The 23,683-nt window shown below is 40.5% G+C and overlaps 1 protein-coding gene across 9 annotated transcripts in view; it reads left to right on the plus strand.

The window, feature by feature from the left end:
- BMPR1B (bone morphogenetic protein receptor type 1B) overlaps window positions 1-23,683 on the plus strand; it is a 671,971-nt gene that overhangs the window by 594,238 nt on the left and 54,050 nt on the right. For all 9 annotated transcript variants that reach the window (XM_073638285.1, XM_073638321.1, XM_073638268.1 and 6 more), the window contains 2 exons: window positions 10,609-10,768; window positions 22,161-22,263. In XM_073638285.1, the coding sequence (XP_073494386.1) occupies window positions 10,609-10,768; window positions 22,161-22,263 (263 nt within the window). The remainder of the gene's footprint in view (window positions 1-10,608; window positions 10,769-22,160; window positions 22,264-23,683) is intronic.

The following is a 23,683-nucleotide window of genomic DNA, read 5'->3' on the forward strand; positions in this document are numbered from 1 at the left end:
GAAATTGGACGGCAAAGCGGATGTGTGCTGGAATCTTACTGACTGCTTGTACGGAAGGACTGTTGTAAATTGTTATTTGTTGGCGTAGAACCACAACTATCACCATTTTTTCACATTCTGCAGTTATGATACCCTAGCACAGTGAAAATATTTGGTCTGTAAGGAATGGGTTTATAACATTCATACCATCCTACACGTCCAAGGGTAATATTTCGAGTTTCGTTAGACCCTGCCTTGAATGGTGCTTACTTTCTTACCATCTTTTATTTAATGTTGTCTAGTAGCCAATTGTTAGTGCTTATGGGACAACCCCTTCTCAATTACAATATTCTTCCATGTAGACTAAAAACACCTTATACTCATCTCTATAGTCCCGGTGACGTTCAATCTACATCGGAGCTAGGTCTCCCAGGGATCGCGTGACGTTATAATGTCACATAAGCCCTGCAGTCATCTAGCAACCATTAATGGGCTGCTTCACTCTCATTTCCTTCAGACGTAGCTAACATCCGGAGGCGGTCGGAGAACAACAGCAGCTCTCTCTTCTTTTGGATGTCAGTTTCATCAGAAGAAAGTGAGAATGAAGTGGCCCATTAGATACCACTGATTGACTGTAGGGTTCACATGACTTAGCAATGTCATGTGAGCCCCAGGAGACCACCGACAAGGCAGGGGGAATATAGTAATTGAGAAGGGATTGTCCGAGTAGTGGAAAACCCCTTTAAACCCATCTCATGGAGATAAGAAGCTATTTTAGATTGGGGATACACCGTGAATTTGACTGTGACACCTGTCATGTGACCAAAGTTCACTAGGTGTCGCTGCTACATCTCATCTTGTCGCAGTCGTAATACACTGAGGGGGGGTCACAATAAGTCCCCATTCCCTTATATGAACACTGTTCAGTCAGGAGGCTTCCATACACATTAGACTGTTGGCCAATCCCGTCGTTACTTGTGGGTTTGGCTGACTTTAGTGTAATGGTTACGGAGGCCTGTGAGGGTACAGCAGAGTTGGTGATGGCCATTGCACCGATCCAGAATTGGAAAAGCTTCTGAACTGTCACCATTATCTTGGGGACATGAAGGAATGGTCACTATCCAACCAATATCTTCTTCTCACAGAAGATAGCTATTGACAATATTTCAAGTATAGGTCGACTGATTTGTTTTTCCTCCTAAGAGTTTAGACAGTAGACAGATTGACGGATGAATGAGCAGGACTCTCTCCTCTCCAAGGTCTATTTCCTCCGTAATGTACCTGGATTTAGTCACAATTCGGGAGATAAATCCAGATATAATTGGCCTATTTTTAGCCGGGCAGGCTTTCTCACCTCACACAGTGGGATGATTATCACTAAAATGTTTTCACACACACTTGTTTCAAAGCTCAGATGTGCCTGGAAAGGTCAGATATCAAAGTGAAGCCATGAAGAGCTTCAGATTACCGAGCGGCTTGTTCCATCCAGTCAGACTGTTGTTCGCTTGTCTGGATCTGCCGCGCATACTTGGAGCATCGTTCCAGTCGACTGTCGCTTCATTTCTTTTGTTTGTGTTGTAGGTGAGGTTTTCCCTTATTACCTCTTACCGCGCTGAATAAACTCTATGAAAAGTTTAAGGGAGGCATCTGGTGTTTGATTTGCGATTATTAATGTTTACCAGGCAGATCCTTTTTCTATGCGCATGTTTTATTCATTTAGATTGGACGCAAAGCGGTCACAAGAAAAACGATAACCAGGTTTATTCAATGGAAACTCAATACAGTAGATAAATCTGATGTAATGCTATGCACAGATTGCGATCAAAAGGCTGTTAGTGAACATCTTCAGTAGGGTATAAAGAAATCAATGAAATATGTTTAACTCTTTATTTCCAGGATTAGACATAGTCACATAATCACAAATCCTGTAGCAGTAGGTAGAATATTTATTGTACACACGGAAAGAAAAAAAAATACATCTATGTTAGGAAGAATAGCAGCCTACCATACGTGACCATGTATGATATTGCTTTGTCATATTCACACTAGTTTCTCCCAGCTCCAACAAAATAGTCGGAGCTCAGGCAGGGTGAAGATTCATGATTTGCTATGCCACAAATCTTACTCCAGCAGTGACTGAAATAGGACTTGTGGTGAGGTGCACAAAGGGGTGTACGCCGCTCGTCCAGCACTCCTGATTCATGAAGAGGCATACGCACAATAGGTTTAAAATAAATTCTTATTGTAGTGTATGTGTTGCATGTGGGTACGTGGTCCATGTACTGATGTGTCCTATCTTACCTTTCTTCACCTTTCCTCCTGACTCAACGTAGCTTGAGATGTCAATAGCCAATTCATATAAGAAGTATAACCACAAAGGTGTTTAAGAAAATATATTAAATCTTTATTCATACATTTCATAGAAAGTTAAAAAAGGCAGAATGAGTACAAACAAAGGGCGAACAAAACAGCAGAAGGAGATGGGATGTATAGGCTAGCAGTCATAGAATATGAACAAACCCATAATAGGGTTCCTAATAAAGTTCCTAGTATAATAATATACATAGAATAGTTCATTATATACATAGAATAGTTCATTATATACACAGATGAAAAGCTGAATATAACAATTAATGTGGATAGTGACAATATGACTGCCAAGGTGGGCAATAAATATTTTACCAGGTTAGTACATAAAACATATGTAAAACCAGCTCCTGCTGGAACGGCACCAGGTCCTGACGCGCACTTTGACATTAGCCTTCGTCAGGACTTTGTCACACCCAGTGATGAAGGCTAATGCTGAAACACACGACTATACCGTGAGATGTGTGTCTCGAGATGATCACCGTTGAACAAAAAACATGATTTTGTGACACTCTGTCGGGAAATGTTTTGCTATGTGTCTATATGTGGCCACCCGTTGGTTGTGTAGTGAGTTGCATCTTTTCAAGGTTTTTGCTGGCATGTTGCAACATTGGTTTAAAGTTGTTTAGCAAAGAATTGGAGTTCTTATCAAAATTGCCATGTCCAAAATGAAATCTACAGACCAATGTAACTGAATGTAGTCAAGTAATATCTTATGCCAAATACATGATGAATGTATAGTGATTCACTGTAATTCGCTGACTACCATGATGGCTATCTGCTGGACTTGTGCAAAGATTGAACAGTTTTGAAGGAAAAAGAAACCTAGAAACATGATGTCTTTGAAAGAGACCTTGAGATGACCAAAATGTGGTGTCTGAAGAGACAGGGCATTTAAGTTATAATATAGTGTTGTCTAGATTGCATTAGATTTTTTTTAACATATTGATGTTTTATAATATCTGACGTAGTGACAAATATCAAACAATTGAACATGCCCTTAAAAGCTTCATGTTTAATATCCATTCTGCTTGGCTAGGACTTTTTTCTTCCCATTTTATTGTTGTGTGAATAAAACTAAATGGCAATTCTTATGTCGAGGTGCTTCCACTTTTTATCCCCAAGTTTAAAGAGATTGTCCAGTACTTTAACATTGATGACCTATCCTCTAGGATCGGTCATCAATGTCTGATCGTTCGAAGTGCGACACCCGGCACCCCCACAGATCAGCTATACACGGTTGCGGCGGTTGCCGGAAGTGCTCAGTTATGGAGCTGCTCCATCTGCAGCTGGGTGCCGCACATCTGCCCCCTATTCAAATCAATAGGAGGCAAATGTACAGCACCTGGCCATGGCCACTATCAGTAGATGGAGCAGCCGCTGGTACTGAGAGTAGCTGATCAGCAGTGGTGCTGGGTGTCGTTCCCCCTCCGATCAGACATTGAGGATAGGTCATCAGTGTTAAAGTAGTGGACAACCTCTTTAACATTTATAGCTGGTGTGACTATAAAGCTCCTCATTCACAATGGAGATTCTAGCAGGGCCCTCATCTATCATGTGCCATTTATGTTACTGGTATCTTCTTATATGGCTGGCATCTTTAGGCACCAGGACCTACGTACGTACCATGTTCCATTTAAACACCTACTGTATATAAGATCAAAGTAAGTGCATAAAGATCACTTCCAAATAACAACAAAGAAACCCATATACAAATAGTGTGGGAGGTGAAATCATGCTGACAGATTCCCTTTAAAATGGAGAATAATACAAATATCTCTTTAAATAGTTTTTAATATATATACAGTTGAAACCAGAAGTTTACATACACTATATAAAAGACACATATGCATGTTTTTCTCAATATCTGACATGAAATCAGAGTAAACCTTTCCCGTTTTAGGTCAATTAGGATTACCATAATTTTTAGTATTTGCCAAATGCCAGAATAATGAGAGAGAGAGAATGTTTTAAGGCCTTTTAGTACTTACTGCAAAGTCAAAAGTTTACATACACTAAGATTACTATGCCTTTAAACAATTCTGGACTGCCCATATGATGATGTCATGTGTTTGAAAACTTCTTTTTTTTGGCATCATCTGAGTTAATTAGAAACACACCTGTGGATGTATTTTAATGCACACCTGAAACACGCTGCTTCTTTGTGTAGCATCATGGGAAAGTCTAAAGAAATCAGCCAAGATATCAGGAAGAGAATTGTGGACTTGCATAAGTCTTGCTCATTCTTGGGTACAATTTCAAGATACCTGAAGGTGTCTCGTTCATTTGCACAAACAATTATATGAAATATAATTATACAAACAAAATGAGAATGTCCAGCCATCATACCGCTCAAGAAGGAGACGGGTTCTGTGTCCCAGAGATGAACTTGCTTTGGTCCAACATGTGCATATCAACCCAAGGACAAAAGCAAAAGACTTTGTGAAGATGATGGCGGAAGCTGGTAAGATTGTGTCAATATCCACAGTGAAACGAGTACTGTATCAACATGGGCTGAAAGGCCACTCTGCCAGGAAGAAGTCATTACTCCAGAAGCAACATAAAAAAAACAGATTAATGTTTGTAAATTCACATAGGAACCTTAGTTTTTGGAGACATGTCCTGTGGTCTGAAACTAAAATTTAACTTTTTGGGCATAATGACCATCATTACGTTTGGAGGAAAAAGAGAGAAGCTTGGAAGCCTAAGAACACCATTCCAACTGTGTAACACGGGGGTGGCAGCATCATGTTGTGGGGTTGTTTTGCTACAGGAGGGACTGATGCATTTCACAAAATAGATGGCATCATGAGAAAAGAAGATTATGTGGCAATACTGAAGCAACATCTCAAGACATCAGCCAGGAAGTTAAAGCTTGGGCGGAAATGGGTCTTCCAAATGGACAATGACCCGAAGCATACTGCCAAAATGGTAACAAAGTAGCTTAAGGATACCAAAGTCAATGTTTGGGAGTGGCCATCACAAAGCCCTGATTTCAATCCTCTTGAAAATTTATGGGCAAAGCTGAAAAGGCAGTTGTGAGCAAGGCGACCTACAAACCTGGATCAGTTACACCAGTTTTGTCAGGAGGAATGGGCCCAAATTCCGACCAACTATTGTGAGAAGCTTGTGGAAGGATATCCCAAACGTTTGACCCAAGTCATTCAGTTTAAGGGCAATGGTACCAAATACTAATGAAATGTATGGAAACTTTTGACTTTGCAGTAAGTAATAAAAATGCCTTAAAACATTCTCGCTCATTATTCTGGCATTTGGCAAATATTAAAAATGATGGTAATCATAATTGACCTAAAACTGGAAAGGTTTATTCTGATTTCATGTCAGATATTGAGAAAAACATGAATATGTGTCTTTTTATATAGTGCATGTAACTTCTGGTTTCAACTGTATGTATATGATGCGCCCCCTGGGCCTGTGGGGAACCCGGAAGCGGGCCCTTTTAGGATGAATGCTGGGGGTTGTAGTCCTCGTGGCGATGACCCGGTCCGTGCCTAGGGTGGTCAAATCAGAGGCAGGGTTATTGGTATGATGATAGTCCGACTACGCCACCCGTGGATTGCGGTCAGTGGGGACCGCCGCTGCAAGGCAGACCGCTGAGGCCGGTGTTATGTGTGCAGCTAAGAATGGGATGACTCCCCACGGGAGGAGTACAGCCTCAGGGCAGTTAGTGTGGATGATGGGAGTGATGGTGCATGAGCGCAGCAGGAATAACTCAGAGTCCGTGCAGTGCAGTTCAGGGTCTTTACTGGTGTTATAAGGCAGACCCTCCCGGAAGTACTGGTTAGCAGTAGGGGCCTGGTCAGTCTGTGAGCAAGTAGGATCTCCCCTGGCCAGGTGGAGTTGTAGGCCTCCCCGTCTATCTGCACTCTTTCCTGGCTACCTTGCTGTATGCGGGTAGAAGTAGCCCACGTCCCTGAGTATACCGTGTGGTGCTCACCCGTATGGCCGGTGACTTGGGGCCTTCTGTTAGCCTCCGCTCCACGACGGCGGTGCTGGTCCCTTGCTTGTGACCGTGCCTCCGGGCTTCTATGGCCAGAGGACCTGGAATCCCCTGCCGGTTGGATTCTGCTGCTGGACCTGGATGTCTCCACAGCTTCGGACTCCGTGTCCAGTATTAGTGTCTCCAGCCAGGGCGAGCTATCTGGCTTCCAGCCCCTGGCTCTCATTCCTGCTCCTACAGAGCTCCTGGTTCTTCCTTTCCCTGTGTCTGCTGTCCTCCAGACCAGACTGCGTCTCTGTCTGGGACTCTCTCTCCTAATCCTGCCCCAGACCCAGTTTATAAGGGCAGATTCCTCCCCTCCCAGGTCTGGGCGGGCGGTGTTGCATGCTTAGGGCTCCTGACCAGAGAAACCTCCCACTCGCTCTCAGACGTAATATTTCTATTACTGTGGTAACCAGACCCCTGGGGTGCCACATATATATATACTGCTCAAAAAAATAAAGGAACACTCAAATAACACATCCTAGATCTGAATGAATGAAATATTCTCATTGAATACTTTGTTCTGTACAAAGTTGAATGTGCTGACAACAAAATCACAGAAAAATCATAAATGGAAATCAAATTTATTAACCAATGGAGGCCTGGATTTGGAGTCACCCCTAAAATTAATGTGGAAAACACACTACATGCTGATCCAACTTTGATGTAATGTCCTTAAAACAAGTCAAAATGAGGCTCAGTATTGTGTGTGGTCTCCACGTGCCTGTATGACCTCCCTACAATGCCTGGGCATGCTCCTGATGAGGTTGCGGATGGTCTCCTGTGGGATCTCCTCCCAGACCTGGACTAAAGCATCCGCCAACTCCTGGACAGTCTGTGGTGCAACGTGACGTTGGTGGATGGAGTGAGACATGATATCCCAGATGTGCTCAATCGGATTCAGGTCTGGGGAACGGGCGGGCCAGTCCATAGCTTCAATGCCTTCATCTTGCAGGAACTGCTGACACATTCCAGCCACATAAGGTCTGGCATTGTCCTGCATTAGGAGGAACCCAGGGTCAACCGCACCAACATATGGTCTCACAAGGGGTCTCAGGATCTCATCTTGGTACCTAATGGCAGTCAGGTTACCTCTGGCGAGCACATGGAGGGCTGTGCGGCCCTCCAAAGAAATGCCACCCCACACCATTACTGACCCACTGCCAAACCGGCCATGCAGAAGGATGTTGTAGGCAGCAGACCGCTCTCCACGGCGTCTTCAGACTCTGTCACGTCTGTCACATGTGCTCAGTGTGAACCTGCTTTCATCTGTGAAGAGCACAGGGCGCCAGTGGCGACTTTGCCAATCCTGGTGTTCTGTGGCAAATGCCAAGCGTCCTGCACGGTGTTGGGATGTGGTCCCCACCTGCAGAAACACTCCTTTATTGAGTGTGTCTTGATAATTGCCAATAATTTCCATCTATTGTCTATTCCATTTGCACAACCATCATGTGAAATTGATTGTCAATCAGTGTTGCTTCCTAAGTGGATAGTTTGATTTCACAGAAGTTTGATGTACTTGCAGTTATATTCTGTTGTTTAAGCGTTCCCTTTATTTTTTTGAGCAGTGTATATACACATATATCTTTTTTTTTAAGAATACACAAAACAAGGCAGAACTTTTTAGTATTCATCTTTGGCATCAAATAGCAATTGTTCCTTAATTTTCCCATGTTTCCCTCATGCCTTTTGACGCTGCAGGCACCTTACTAAGACACTGTGCACATGTGACTTCCCACAGATCTAATGAAAAACTAATGTTCTGAATGATACCCAGTGTACTTTTAGATAGATGTCTTTTTATTACATTCACTGTTTTTTTTCCAATTGTCTCATTTCCGATATTTCTGCTAGACACAAGACTGTGATCTATCACTTCTCTTCCCAAAAGCTGGCGGAGAGACTGGATAACATTACATTTCATCCAAAGCCCATAATGTCATAAGAAAACACAGACCTATGGTTTTTGGTCCATATTACTATTAATGTTGTTATTTAACTGTGCCACCCTATGAGCCAGATGTCTGAAAATCTTTGGCTGGAACTTATTGAAAAAGTTCGTTCTCTATCCATGAATAACAATGTTGTATCATTACAAAACCAGCTTTGTGACTGCTTGCTGAAAGAGAACTTATTCTAAAAGGGTATGTTCCACTGACCCAGAAACACAACATCTGTTCCTGTTCATTTATACAGGCCACATTTCAAGAGTATCACAAACCAGTGTTAATTCTTTTTATGCAAAGACAGACATGAACACCCTCTATTTAAAAAAAAAAAGAGTTTTCATGGTTTACGGCTCATGTTTTTACTGAAGCTACTGGTTAAGTGTAATATATGGCTGGAATAATGGCCATGTTATATTGACAAGTAGACAATGAACTAAGGATAATTACTTTACAGTCATGAGAATGAGCAACACACTGGAGTCAAAAACGTCATGCAATCCAATGGATGGTTGGTGGTGGGTGTGCTGCAGACGTTCACATTCTACACCCACTTACAGTCTAAGTGACTCTTTAATTGTTTTATGGCTTCCTCTTCACACCTATGTTTCCTTTTCACACTTACTGTAAGTTCCTCATGTGTTCTGAAGTGTACTGCAAATTATATTCTCTGCCTTCTCCACAATTTACAAATGCCTCACTGTCTCGCCCCCCCCCCATTTTAATTCGCCAGTCCGTAAAGTTGTCAATGGCACACTTACAAACCGTTAGATGGCTGTCTGCCGAACGCTCCTTCACCAACAGATATTCCTACTGATCTCCTTAGTTTGGCCAAATGTACATGTGTTGTGAATAGGGAGGGGAGAGTGAACCCCTCCATACACATGAGATAAAAGTCGGCTCACCCGACCAATTTCGACCATCTGATGTGTATGAGGGCATTCCTACTCTCCTCGATGATGCCGAGGTAAAAAATATTAAGCAGTTGGAATTTGAACACCCAATATTTTTAATTTTAGGGAAGATGAGCCTCTGTTTCAGGTTTCTGCCACTGGCTTTCTCCTCTTTACCCATTGCAAACACATGAATGCTCGGCCCCGTGCTCTTGTGTATGGGGGGAGGTCAGGAGAGATTGCTGTCTGCCGAATGCAGCTATCTCATGTGCTTTCTCAGCTTTTGTATCTGCCAAACACCTCTGGCAGTAGCTTATCACATTTAGAGACAAAGAATTGGGCGTTCTGCATATAAACATCAGAATATCTCATACATATTAGATGGTTGTCGTGTCCTGCTAAAATTTGTGGGTTAGAACGAACTTGGTCCTCTATGTATGATCACCTTTGGAGATTCTGTACACAAATGTTAACGTTGTCAATGAAATCGTATGAATTCATGATGACATATCTCATGTTATATGGTTGTTTTATCACTTAAAATATGAATAGTAGTGCGTAAGCTTTTGTCAAATAAAACATCTGATACTGTGCATTCATCTGTAGAATATTTTCCCTGGAACAAGGCCATTATTAGAAGCAGATTCTAGGAGATAAAGAACTTATTTCATTATTAAATAATGTGTTTTTCATTTTTTAACATAGGCTCCTCATGTTAATAAGTGCGCTAGGATCACATGCACTGAAGTTAAAGGAGCACTCCTTAAAATCTGTGCAGTTCCTAAGTGGGAGATCAAAGAACACCAAAAATAGAGGTCTTGCCATGCCCCGTTAGGCCCTTCCCTAGGTAGAACACTGCGTGTCCCGAAGTGTTCTTTTCATGATGTGAATGCTATGTCACAAGTGTTCAACTGCTTTTTGTATTCATTGATGGGACTCGTCTGCAGCAGGTGGAAGTCACACCAGTTGAGCTGAAATTCTTCGGCTGTCAAGAATGTTTTGTAATTCAAAGCTGTGTCCTCTCAGCTATCCATTAATAAGCTCATTAGTGTCTTCACAGAGCTTCATCATGTTTAAGTATTAGATTTTGACACCATTATTCTACATTGTTGTTATTAGATATTTGTCGGTGCCCTTGTATGTAAGCATTATTATATCCATTGGATCGTGGGTGTTCCTTTAATATTATCATTTATTCTACTGCTGCTAACAGTGAACCAGTGAAAGTGTCGCTGCACGTCTCCGAAGATTTATAGCGTTGGACGTTCATCTGGTAATCTTTAGAAGCTTGCTGGTTTCTTCATGGAAATCCAAAGTTTAACCTACTGTGAAATTATTCGCTTTCTTTTTGGGGATATTTAAATATATCCGGAGCCTGGCCTTATGCCCAGATCATATAATTTATCCATTTCCCTTTCAGCAAATCTTCTTGATAATATGCTCCTGAGGAGCTCGGCAAAGCTCAACGTGGACAGCAGGAAGGAAGACACGGAGAGCACAGCACCTGCCCCAGCACAGAAGATACTGTCATGTTACTGTCATCACCATTGCCCAGAGGACTCATTCAACAATACCTGCTGGTTGGTACATATGACACCGCATGGAACACCGCCATTAATTTTCATTATGCATGTGCTCATTAAATAAAGCGGGCTTTGTTTTTAAGTTCCTTTCTATAAAACAGTAGGAGATTGCCTTAGCTTACCCAAAACCGAAGGAACTCAGGATATATAATATTTCAGATAAATAACATATACTTGATTATTTGCATAGAAACCATACATTAAATAATAATCGGTAATAAAAATGATAAATGATAATATTGATATTATTGATAATTGATCATAATGACAATAATTGTGATAAGGAAGGAAAACATCCACTTGTAAAATCTTTTATAGTAGTACAGTACATCTATAGAATATTTATAGCTATGTATAGAATATCTGTTGGCGATGTATCCTTCTATATCCAACTCTTTGTCTTTACAGAGGGATATGTTGTAGTCTTAAAGGATTATTCCCAAAAAATCAAGTTATTCCCATTCCATTGGATATAGATAACTTTTCTAATCATTGGGGGTTTCTACCCCTGGGACTCCCAGTGATCCTGAGCTCTGTGGCTTTAGATCCCCTAGAACAGGGAACTGCAGTGCGGTTTCGAATTTAGGTGCGCATGCATGGACTTCACTCCATTTATTGCCTATCGGACTGCTGAGTGTAGCGCTCCATTAATCCCATAGAAAAACATTAGGATAATTTGTGTTTTTGGGATTAACCCTTTAAAGTTATGTGAACAGGGACAAATGGACAGCATTAACCTTCTAGCTGCTTTGATGAAGATGGTGGTGGTGGGACCTTATGCAGCTGCACAGGTTGTATTTAAAATATATATCTACTTGCAAACTGATTTTATATTTCCAATTATTTATAAATTACCAGATTAACAAATTATAATGTCAGGTTGACAATTTTGTGCTGTAATACACATAACCAAGAGTAAGTAATAGGAAGGGGTAGTACATAGATTACTATCATAATCATTGTTCACTTGGACAAAGGTGATGCCACATGTCCTGACTCGTGTAATAAAAATGGAATAGCGTAATAAACTATGCTATTTTGTCTTATTAAAAAGACAGACACCTCCGCAAAGAAGGTCAAAATTCAGTTTCATATTTTTTTTGCCTTCAACCAAAACATAGTTTGAATAGCCGGCAGGGGAGTAGACATGGCTAGTCCTGGGCCTTGCTCTGCTTTTCCCTCTACCGCTCATGGTGATTTACAGGTGTCTTCCTAGTTACAGACATGGAAGAGACCAGTCAATTAATTGGAGAGGAGCGTAGAGAAGCTGCCTAAGGCCACGGCCCCACTATCAGTATTTGGTCAGTATTCGGTCAGTATTTTTTCTCAGGAGTGGGAGCCAAAACCAGGAGTGGGTGATAAATGCAGAATTGGTGACTTGTTTCTATTATACCTTTTCTCTGATTGTTCTTCACCTGGTTTTGTCTCCCACTTCTGAGAAAAAATACTGACCGAATACTGACCAAATACTTATAGTGGGGCCGTGGCCTTAGGGCAGCACTGGACTAGTCACGTCTCACACTTAAACATACCTGGCTGCAATTGTGCGAGCAGGCTCCAATTCATGTTGCCCATGGTTTGGACTGCAAGAATCAAGTGATAGGTTTCCTTTAATAATGACAGACAAATGAAATGCCCCCTTATGTAGTGCAAACAAGGCACATTTCTTACAATGAAACAGTAAGACTGGGTTCAGATTGCGTTTGCCAGTATGCTCAGTGGCTCAAGTTGGGGCTTACCTTCGAGACCCCGCAAAACAAGATTCAGGCTTATGCACCAATGGGGCCATTGCTTATAATGATGTAGACGGAGTCACTGTGTTCTCTGTCGTGTATCATTTTCAACTGAATACACCTATTGGAGGTGTGCAACAAGACTTTGTCGGACATAAATCTCAATGGAGCTACTGAACGTAGTGACAAATGCTTTGTGAACCCAGCCTAATATGTTTCGAGGCAGCCCAATATGTAATTGTAATGTCTTTGGCTTGAGGTGATGATCCGTTTTGCTACTACATATTACCTGGTCCTTAATCATTTAATTAACGGTCCCGTTATTATCAATCATCTTTTCATGGAGTTGTAAATCAGATTGAATGCAGCCAATGTTAGTGCTCATCATGGAACGGGCAGGGCCCTGTTGGTACTGTAACTTCAGTTGCCTTAGAAAAGCAGAGTTACGCATTTCCAATACTCTGGGATATCAGCCAAGTCTGGCTTTAGTCTGTCTCTAGTGATCTGTGCCATGTGGAAACCTACCCTAATACCAAATAGAAAATTCTCACAGTGTTTTACAGGGTGTTAACATCATTATTAATGGAGGAAACTTGAAAGATTGTTTCGAATAGGATTACTGTTGGATATAAAAATATAGACAGAGAGTAAAAGTCATGTATCTTTTTTGGAAACAGCAAATTGAATTTGCAAGCCATGCATCTATGCCAGTAGGTCAAATATGCTCACATGCCCTTCTTCTGTGTCTACTGCATGGGAGTCAGTGTACACATATGTAGTACTGGTGGCACCTTACAGTAACAGTGCACTCATGAAAACTTCATACTCTTTTATTATTTCATATATTGGGATCCCAGGATATATTAAAGAAAAATGTTAAAAGAAAAGCGGGAGAGTAGCAGCTGTTATCATTGTCGGAGTACATTGCCATATTCTTCAGGGTCAGTTCTACACTTGCTTAACAATTAGAAGACTCTTAGGCCCTGATTCGTTTAAACTGGCATTTTGCACACCAGTCTTAATGTAGTAATGTATGGAGTAAGATGCACCAAACTCATTAGAAGACTTGTGCTTCTGAATTTGGCTCATCTTTCTGTGCACCACCACTAGAAATGTATGGCAATCAGGGACTTAAGTACATTTTTGTTATAATTTACAACACCTTTGTGATAAATTATGATGCATTTTATTGGGTGTGCTTGGCTATGCCCCACGCAGCCCACACTCTCCCCACTTTTTTAAAAGTTAGCGGAGCTGGCTGGAACTGGCATAAAAATTCCAAAAGTTGTTAAATTATTGTGAACCTTCAAGTTGCACAAAAACTTTACAGCAATTCAACCAGTTTTACACCAGAATTCTGATTTAATTCACAAGTGAAAAAGTTGTGTAAAAGATTTTAAAAGTTACAAAATATTGGTTCAACTTGGATTTGCGACAAAATTTTGCAATTTTTGGCATTTTCATACCAGTTTTTCCCTGCTCCACCAAAATGGGTGGAACTGGGGCACGGCTGGACCATGATGTCACAGCTTTGATAATTCATGACAAGCTGTGGCATTTCCTACTCCAAAATTCTCACTACAGACTCTAACTGGAGTGAAATTTCTGGCATGGGATATGGAGTCACACGCCACTTGTCAGACGCTCCAGATTAATGAAGAGGCGTGTGAGAAAAACGCTGGTCTTCATGAATGGGTGTCTTTACCTTTTCTGCAGTTTCAGTTCTTAGAAAGTTTCATGCTTAGTATATGTACTGTGGCAGTCTTACTTAAAGTCTTACTAAAATGATAAAATGGACATATTAATATGACATTATTTTACGAGAGCTGGGCTACTCTAAAACACCTTTAACACCATAACAATGCAATGTCACATCTTGCACTCATCCGATAGCACAATGAATGTACATGTACAGTACTAGAGACATTATTTTGTCATCTGGCTACCCATAATGACATCATAACACGTGTTGCCTCATTGTATTCATGTTCCCCGATAGTTTCCAGCAATGGTGCAGAGGCCAAATTTGTAATTAGTGCATATGGGTGAGTTGGAATTTGTTAGTGAATTTACTGTTTTAACTAAAAAATTTGAAATCTTTGAAATCCACTTTAACTAGTTTGTTAGATGAACATAAAATGGTCCTTTAATGTGATTCATTTTCTGGCAGTGAGACACAACCAGGGTGGTAGATTCCATAAACTGGACTACTTGTTTCTTATCTGTGTTGTGGAAAGGCAGATGCTGTTACATCTCTGGTAATGTCCTTAATTCAAAGGTGAAGAAAGACTTAATTTTAGGCTTCAAATGTTTTACGAGTCTGTTTCAGAGACTTTTCTTCACCCCAGGTGTAATCTGTCTCTGCCACCTCAATGGGAAATGCTAGCCTTGCCAAATTAATTTGCCTGTGACGTAATTCAGTCAGTAGATGACTGCCGGGGAAAACATTCTCAAAGGCTGTTAAACACATTCAGTATATGTGTATATAGATATATTTCTAAGCTACAAAAAAACTAATTCTAGCAGCTAATATATCAGTATCAGATCCTTCCCCCAATATTCCTTCACGCCAAGCAATATGAAGGAGAGGTTAAAAAAATAAAAATAAATAATTTGTTTTATTTCTTCCTTGGACATAGAACAAATAGTTTTATATACATGCATCTTAATTGCATACCTACTACCACTCTGCAATTGTTATAGAGGAACATGTCCATTTTGCTGAAGGGCTCGCTCACACTTGTGTATAAATCACATGAGTGCAATCTGATAAAAAAATCAGATTGCACTCGGACCAATGTTATTCAATGAGGCGGTGGAGATCTGCCTATTTATTTCTCAGCCATTATTATTTATATTATTAGTATTATTTATATGCCAGTGTGAGCGATATACAGATTCCTATGCTGCAGAATTGTAATGTATCCGTAAAAATCAGATGCCATACTGATGTCCGATTTCGGAGTGAAATCATATTTTTATTTATAAATATGTTCATAATGGCGCTAATGATCACATCATTCTAATTTATTTTAACCGGTTCCCGACCGCCCACTGTAGATAAATGTCGGCGCTTGCCGGGCTCTGTGCAGTGCCGACGTTTAAAAACGGTGGGTGGTCTCGCAGTGCTCAGGACCCCCAGGGTCCTGCAAGCACTGCGATTCCGGTGCAGAGCGTTAGCTCTGACAGGGTACATCATCGGGACCTGATTAGATCAGGTCCCAGTGATGTTAACCCTTTGCTGTCTGCTATATGCTGTGATCTATAGTGATCGCGGCATATAGGAGACAGCAGGAAGAGAGGGGATCGTCTTACTTACCTCCGAAGACCTCCGTTTCGTTTGAGGACCTGGGGTTGCTATGGCAGCTGGAGGTCACATGACCGCCTCCAGCTCTGCCATATATGGTGTCCTTCCTGTCTGGCTTCAGCCTGTATGTAGCTGATACCAGACAGGAGACTCTGACTGAAACAGTCAGTGAAGATCTCATATAATGTAATATATGTGTATTACATTACATGAGATCAGTGATCAGAAAAATAAAAATTAATGTCCCATACAGGGACTAAGTAAAAATGTAAAAAAAAGTAAAAAAAAAGTTTTTAAACTATTAAAAAAAAAAATCACAAAATAAATAAAAATAAATAAATAAAATATTAAACCAATAAATCCGTAAATTATTACAAAACCAAAAAAAGTACACATATTTGTTATCGCCGCGTCCGAAACAACCCGAGCTATAAAACTGTCAGACTAATTAACTCCTTCTGTGCACACCGTAATAAAAATAAATAAAAAACGGAGCAAAAAAATATGCTTTTTCATCATATCGCCAAACAAAAAGTGGAAAAAAATGCGATCAAAAAGCAGAATAGAAATAAAAATGGTACCACTGAAAACGTCATCTTGTTCCGCAAAAAAAAGCTGCCATACAGCTCCATCAGCCAAAAAATAAAAAAGTTATAGCGCTCAGAATAAAGCAATGCAATAAAAATATTTTTTTTTCTATAAAATTGTTTTATTGTGTAAAAGCGCCAAAACATAAAAAAAATACAGTAAGTGTAGTATCGCTGTAAACGTACTGACCCGAAGAATAACGCTGCCTGATCACTTTTACCACACGCAGAACGGCATAAAAAAAACCTCAAAAAACAATTCCTGAAGTGTTTGTTTTTGTTAACTTTACCTCCCAAAAAACGGAATAGAAAGCGATCAAAAAATGTCACGTGCCCAAAAATGGTTCCAATAAAAATTTCAACTCGTCCCGCAAAAAACAAGCCGTCACATGACTCTATCGGCCGAAATATTGAAAAATTATAGCTCTCAAAATATGGTGATGCAAAAACTAGATTTTGCAAAAAAAGCGTATTTTAGTGTGTGACAGCTGTCAGTCATAAAAACCCGATATAAATCTGGTATCTCTGTAATCGCACCGACCCGAAGAATAAAGTAATCTAATCAGTTATATCACACTAGGAACGGCATAAAAAATAAATAAAACAAATATTATTCACCTGCTACTGATTTGTTTATTATGTCTCCCAAAGATCCCAGTAAGGCTCTGCTCACATTTATCCTGCGCTCTGCGCTGAGCACTTACACCAGAGTTTCTGTGTAAATCTCTGAAATACGTGATTCAGCCAGAACCCATGATGGAAGATTCCCTGTAATGAGGCAGATATAGGCCACTGTGGATGCCGTCTAGCCTGGGATCCCAAGGTGTCATTTGTTTTAGGCGTGCATAAAAGTGCGGTTGGCCACAGTTTTGTGCACTTCTGAAAAAAAGGACACCACTAAACAGAGGCCAGACGGAGTCCAGAGTAACTCTGCTGCCTCATTACAGTGAATGGATCTTGCAGGGGTTTCATCTGAATTACATCACTTGGAAAATTAGATGGAAACCCCGATGTAAGTGCTCAGCCTAGAGCGCCGGATAAATGTTACGTAAAATGTTCCCAATAAAAGCTTCAACTCAGTCCTCAAAAAAAGCTAGTCCCCACTCAGGTCCATCATCTGTTAAAAATATAAGGGACTTCCAAGTTACTGGTAGCAGAAAGGCTCTGGAAAAGCAAAATGGTCCTTGCCCCCCAAAAGAAATTCAGAAAATGTTGTGCTCCCAAATCCAAATGCCTATTCTACAATAATTTGTTCTCCAATTGTCAAATAGCGCTCCTTCCCCCTCAAATCTCACCGTATGGCTAAGTGGTACGATACAGCCACATATGGGGTATTGACACTTTTAGAAGAAATTGTGTGACACATTTCGGCACCATTTTTACCCATTGCCCTGTGTGAAAATGTAAAATCTGAGGGTAAAACATTTTTTTGTGGTAAAAATATAATTATGCTTTTTTCACTGCCCAATGGTATAAATTTAAAAATTAAAAAATGCTCACTACTTCCCTAGATGAATTCCTTGAGAGGTGTAGTTTACAAAATGGGGTCACTTGTGGGGGTTTCTGCTGTTTTGGCATGTCAGCGACTCTTCAAATGTGACATGGTGTCTGCTGCCTATCCCAGCCAACATAGCGCTTCTTTCTCTTCCGAACCCTGCCGTACACCAAAGCAGTGGTTTTCCCCCACATATGGGGTATCGGCGTACTCAGGAGAAATTGTACAACAAATTTCATGGTGCAATTTATCCTGTTACCCTTATGATAATGCAAAATTAGGGAATGAAAAACATTTTTTATGGGAAAAATGTGAAAATTTTATTTTTACGGCTCAATATTATAAACTTCTGTGAAGCAGCTGGGGGTGCAAGGTGCTCACCACACATCTAGATAAGTTCCCTAAGGGGTCTAGTTTCCAAAATGGTGGCACTTGTGGGGGGTTTCCGCTGTTTAGGCACATTAGGGGCTCCCCAAATGTGACATGGCGTCCGCTAATTATTCAAACAAATTTTACATTCAAAAAGTCAAATGGCGCTCCTTCCCTCTCAAACCCTGCCATGTGCCCAAACAGTAATTTGCCTCCACATATGGGGTATCGGCGTGTTCAGGAGAAATTGCACAACAAATTTCATGGTGCAATTTATCCTGTTACCCTTATGATAATACAAAATTAGGGAATGAAAAACATTTTTTGAGGGAAAAATGTGAAAATTTTATTTTTACGGCTCAATATTATAAACTTCTGTGAAGCAGCTGGGGGTGCAAGGTGCTCACCACACATCTAGATAAGTTCCCTAAGGGGTCTAGTTTCCAAAATGGTGTCACTTGTGGGGGGTTTCCACTGTTTAGGCACATCAGGAGCTCTCCAAACGCAACATGGCGTCCGCTAATTATTCAGACAAATTTTACATTCAAAAAGTCTAATGGCGCTCCTTCCCTTCCGAACCCTGCCGTGCGCCCAAGGGTTAATAAAGTTCTTGAATGTGGTTTTGAGCACCTTGAGGGGTGCAGTTTTTAGAATGGTGTCACTTTTGGGTATTTTCTGTCATAAAGACCCCTCAAAGTGACTTCAAATATGATGTGGTCCCTAAAAAAATGTTTTTGTAAATTTTGTTGGAAAAATGAGAAATCGCTGGTCAACTTTTAACCCTTATAGCTCCCTAACAAAAAAAAAATTGGGTTCCAAAATTGTGCTGATGTAAAGTAGACATGTGGGAAATGTTATTTATTAACTATTTTGTGTGACATATCTCTCTGATTTAAGGGCATGAAAATTCAAAGTTTGAAAATTGCAAAATTTTCAAAATTTTCGCCAAATTTCCGATTTTTTCACAAATAAACGCAAGTGATATCGAAGAAATTTTACCACTATCATGAAGTACAATATGTCACGAAAAAACATTCTCAGAATCAGGGGAATACGTTGAAGCGTTTCAGGGTAATTACTTCATAAACTGGCAGTGGTCAGAATTGAAAAAATTGGCCCGGTCACGAAGGCAAAAACAGGCTCTGGCGCGAAGTGGTTAAGAGTGAACGCAAAAATCATCTCTGTTCACATGGCTATGTCCATACAATGCATCTGCCTGCTGAAGGTTTTACCCACAATTACAGCAACCAGGGTACCCAAATCTGTTTAAGAAAAAGTGAATAAACTTCAGTTTGTGAATTTAAAAAAACTGTGTTATTTTATGTTTATAACTGGGTGAGGAAGAATGTGCAATATAGTGCCATTTCGCATACAAAAAATTCCCCAAAACTTGTTCCTAGAGCCTCCTAGATTTAATTATTATGTTAGAGGATGCAAAATCATTAATAAGTTAATAGAAAACCTTTCTGCATCTTTTAAGACATTATATACTCAACAATGGGTGAAAACTTGAACACATTTTATATTAGTACACTTACAGTACCATTCTAGTGTTTTTTTTTGATTGTAGCACTGGAGTGGTGCGACTAATCTAAGTTTCCTGCCCCTAATCTTATACTTACCTACCATCCTCTCCAGCTGTTTCCAGCCCATCTCTCTGGTCCCGTGATACCATCTTGTGATCGCAACTTCTGACTGACCGGAAGTCAGTGGTAACAGTCACAAGTAGTGATGAGCGAGCATGTGTGTTACTCGAGATTTACGAGCATGCTTGGGTGTTTTCCGAGTATCTTCTGCGTGCTCTGGTGTTATGTTTTAGTCCCTCATGACTGTTTGACAGCTTTAATACATGTGAGGAATGCCTGTTTCTTAGGCATTCCTCACATGTATTAAAGCTGTCAAACAGTCACAAATCATGCACACGGAGTGACTAAAACATAACATCCGAGCACGCTGAAGATACTCAGTGAGCACCCGAGCATGCTCGCCAAAAGGGTTAACAGAACACCCTCGATCATCACTATTCACAAGCTCTTAATGTAAGTCTATGACTGCCTTGTTCTGGCCTCAATCTGTTTCTCATAGACTTACATTGAGTTGTGGCTTCCAGATCGCTCCAGCAGACAGCGATCCGTCAGGTCATAAACTGCTGGATACCGATCGGAGCAGCATCGGGAACAGATGAAGATGACAGTTGGTAAGTATAAGACTAGGGGCAGGGAACATAGATTACGAGCACCACACCAGTGCTGCAATAAAAAAAAAGCTAGAGTGTATGGGGTAGGTCCCCAAAGTCTAAAGTGTATGGGGGATTCGGACAGATGATTGTTGGGGAAGTTAAGTATCCTGCATGTTCCATATCGGACCACCGATCCTTTTGTTCTCCAGATATAGGCTGCTGCCAAAGGAGTATACCATCTGCTCTTTCAAGAGAATACAGGAGCGCTCAGTAGAGCAAGCGCTCCTGTGTATGGCAAAGGCAGGTAAGATAGCTACCCACCGAACGATCGGCTAATCCATCTAAAGTGGCAGCTTTATATTTTGTAATGACAGATTAATTCTCATAGAGCCGTATGATTCTGAAACTCCTCTAAACTAGAGGTTTAGCAGAGCCAGTGTTGGTGGCTTACCCTGTTACATGAAGGGATTTTTTCAGGCTGTGTGAAGTAACGCTTCATATAGATATGTCATTAAACTACAGATAGGTTGACTACGGTTTCCTTGCTCAGAAGATGATATCTGTCTCACTCGTAAATGACAGAATTGGGCACATGACTCCGTCTAACAGTATCACCCTCTATATTACCATAGTAAACCTCCTAGAATATACTGTCAGCAGCCGAATGTTGTCATACTTCAGCCATGCAGACTATGAAGCATGATAGCACAACCTGCCCTGATTCTTCTTACACCCATGCTAAGCATGCTTTACGGTTGTAAGCTCCTGTAATGACCTGTAAAGTGGCTGATTTTACGATCTTTGTTTTCCAAGAGACGTTGCCAGCAAATAAGTGAAGTCACATATGGAAACTCGGATAATTCCAATTCCATGTCGCTGCTAAAAGAGGCAACTACAGGTTGTGTCTTCACAGCTGACATTTATTGTTACCCTGTTGGGCGCATTGACTTACAGATCCCGGGCAGCGTCCATCTGTTTGTTGTATGCTAACATGTGAGACAGTAAACAGCTGAGATCATAGGGAAATTCTGTCTGTCAAGACCACCAAAGATCATATATAAAACATACACAGAACTAGTAGTACTGGACACTTGCATTATGTCAGAATTCAAGAAATATGCCATGGCTGCCTGGTCAAGATAAACTGGTGTAACAATTTAGTTGTTTGTCTACTGTAAGTGTAACCCATCAATCCAAATGGTATAACACCATTAAATAGTCAATGGCTTAATGAACTGTTTGTAGTTAAGCAAGCTGTGTTTTGTATCTATCTACATAAAAAACCCAATACATATCAAAGCCCAGTGGGATACATATAGAGATAGGAGTAGTCACAGCTGCATGTTTAGCTTTTCTCCATGTAGGGTCCCCAGGCCCTATTACTACAAAGCCTACAGAATGGTGGTCTGGTGAAACAAAAAGGGGTTTCTGGAAGAAAAATTAGACAAAAGCACTGTGCTGTGACTTTCAACAGCTAGAAGGATGAAGATGTCAAGGATACAATACGCATAATATATAATACAACCCCTGCAGGTAGTTCAGGACAAAAAGAACCGCCAATAGGACGTAGAGAAGAGTAAATCATTATAGCAGTTGGATTTTTATGGTTTATGGATTATAGTAGTTGGATTTTTATGGTTCCTACCTAGTGGCAAAGTTAACTTCATGTATCAATTCTGAATTATTGACAAGTTGGTAACCATGATTGGATTTTTGCAGGACGGATGGTTACTGTTTCACCATAATAGAAGAGGATGAATCTGGACTTCCTGTGATCACCTCTGGCTGTTTAGGATTAGAAGGTTCAGACTTTCAATGCAGAGTAAGTTGATGGCCGTATACAATGGCCACCACTGTTCTATTCCCTGCTCAGACATCTTCTTTAAGGCATTGTCTTGCCACCTGTAATACTTAAGTAAACAGATACTTTGCAACCAAATTGGCATCCTACAGTGTTTGACTACCCCTGAGTAGATATTGTTTCTCTTGCTCCTTATTAAAGGCTCATTTCCATATGATCTCTGTAGCATCAGTGATCAGATGACAAAGAGACGTTCTGTTGCCCAGCTGCACATTGGGATGGAAAGGTCGTTACACAATGAGGAGATCTGGGAGCTTTGATTCAAACTCTTCTTGTAATGGGACAAGCAACAAGTTTCTGGCCATTAGTATAAAAGAAGTTAATCATAGCAGGACATAATAAGGACATCTGTGCTCATGACATCCTGAGGAATGTGCTCATATAAGGCATCCAATTCACCACTCACAACGAGCATCAGATGCACTTTTGACCTAATTGTATTTCAGCACAATTATTAATTCACTGGGTGATAGATTATGCTAAAAGTGTTCCTTATGTGTTGTTTCCCACACCCTCGGTTGTATCATCCTTTTATTTTCCAGATGGCTTATATTAGGGCATGACTGTCTATGTGTGGTCTTCAGAGGAATGCTCGTAGCCTCATAAACATTACATTACAATAGAGTAAAATCATAACCAACTGTTTTATATCTGGAGGCATGATACCCACAAGTGGACATAGGAAAATCTTTCAATAAATTAGAAAACACACAACACATAACAGCACCAAAATAGTTCTGCACTTTTGTATAAATTCCGTGACTATTTAATAGTATACTGTGAAATTTTTTTCAAAATTGCTTTGAAAAATGGTCTTCTAGAGTCATCTTCTGAAAAAAAAATAAAAAGACCACCCTAAGGAGCACTGCCTATAATTAGGCCATTAACTGTATGAGGATGGTGCTTTAGTTAGAACAAAATAATCACCTTTGTTGTTTTGGTCTCTCTGGATGCTATTATTGTATAGCTAGTTTGTATAACAAAAAAAATTTGTATGATGAAAAATAGTCATATGTGTTCATGTTAAAAAAAACAAAAAACATTTACCTGCATCCATAGCACTATTCTGCTGGTAAATACCGTTCTAAACATATTCAGGTGTCTACTTGGACGTTTGGCTGCAGGGAGATAATGAAGTTGTATTCTCCCTGTAGTGCCGCACTTCCAGTCATTGGACCAACACCAGGGCAATGAGCAGCAGTGCTCTCTACACAGTGTACCATTGTACACATGCCCATTGCCCACTGATCTTTGTGTGACATCTTGCACACACGATGTGGAGCAGGATGTCCCTCAAGGATCATTTGGCGTGAATACAGTGCTCTCTTTATGTAGAGCTTGGTGACGAGATGAGCAGATCTGACGACATTCAAAGTTGCGC

The sequence above is a fragment of the Phyllobates terribilis genome, unplaced genomic scaffold, assembly GCF_046119375.1.
Source record: "Phyllobates terribilis strain yellow unplaced genomic scaffold, ASM4611937v1 Scaffold_1__5_contigs__length_1240528914, whole genome shotgun sequence".
Lineage (NCBI taxonomy): Eukaryota > Metazoa > Chordata > Amphibia > Anura > Dendrobatidae > Phyllobates > Phyllobates terribilis.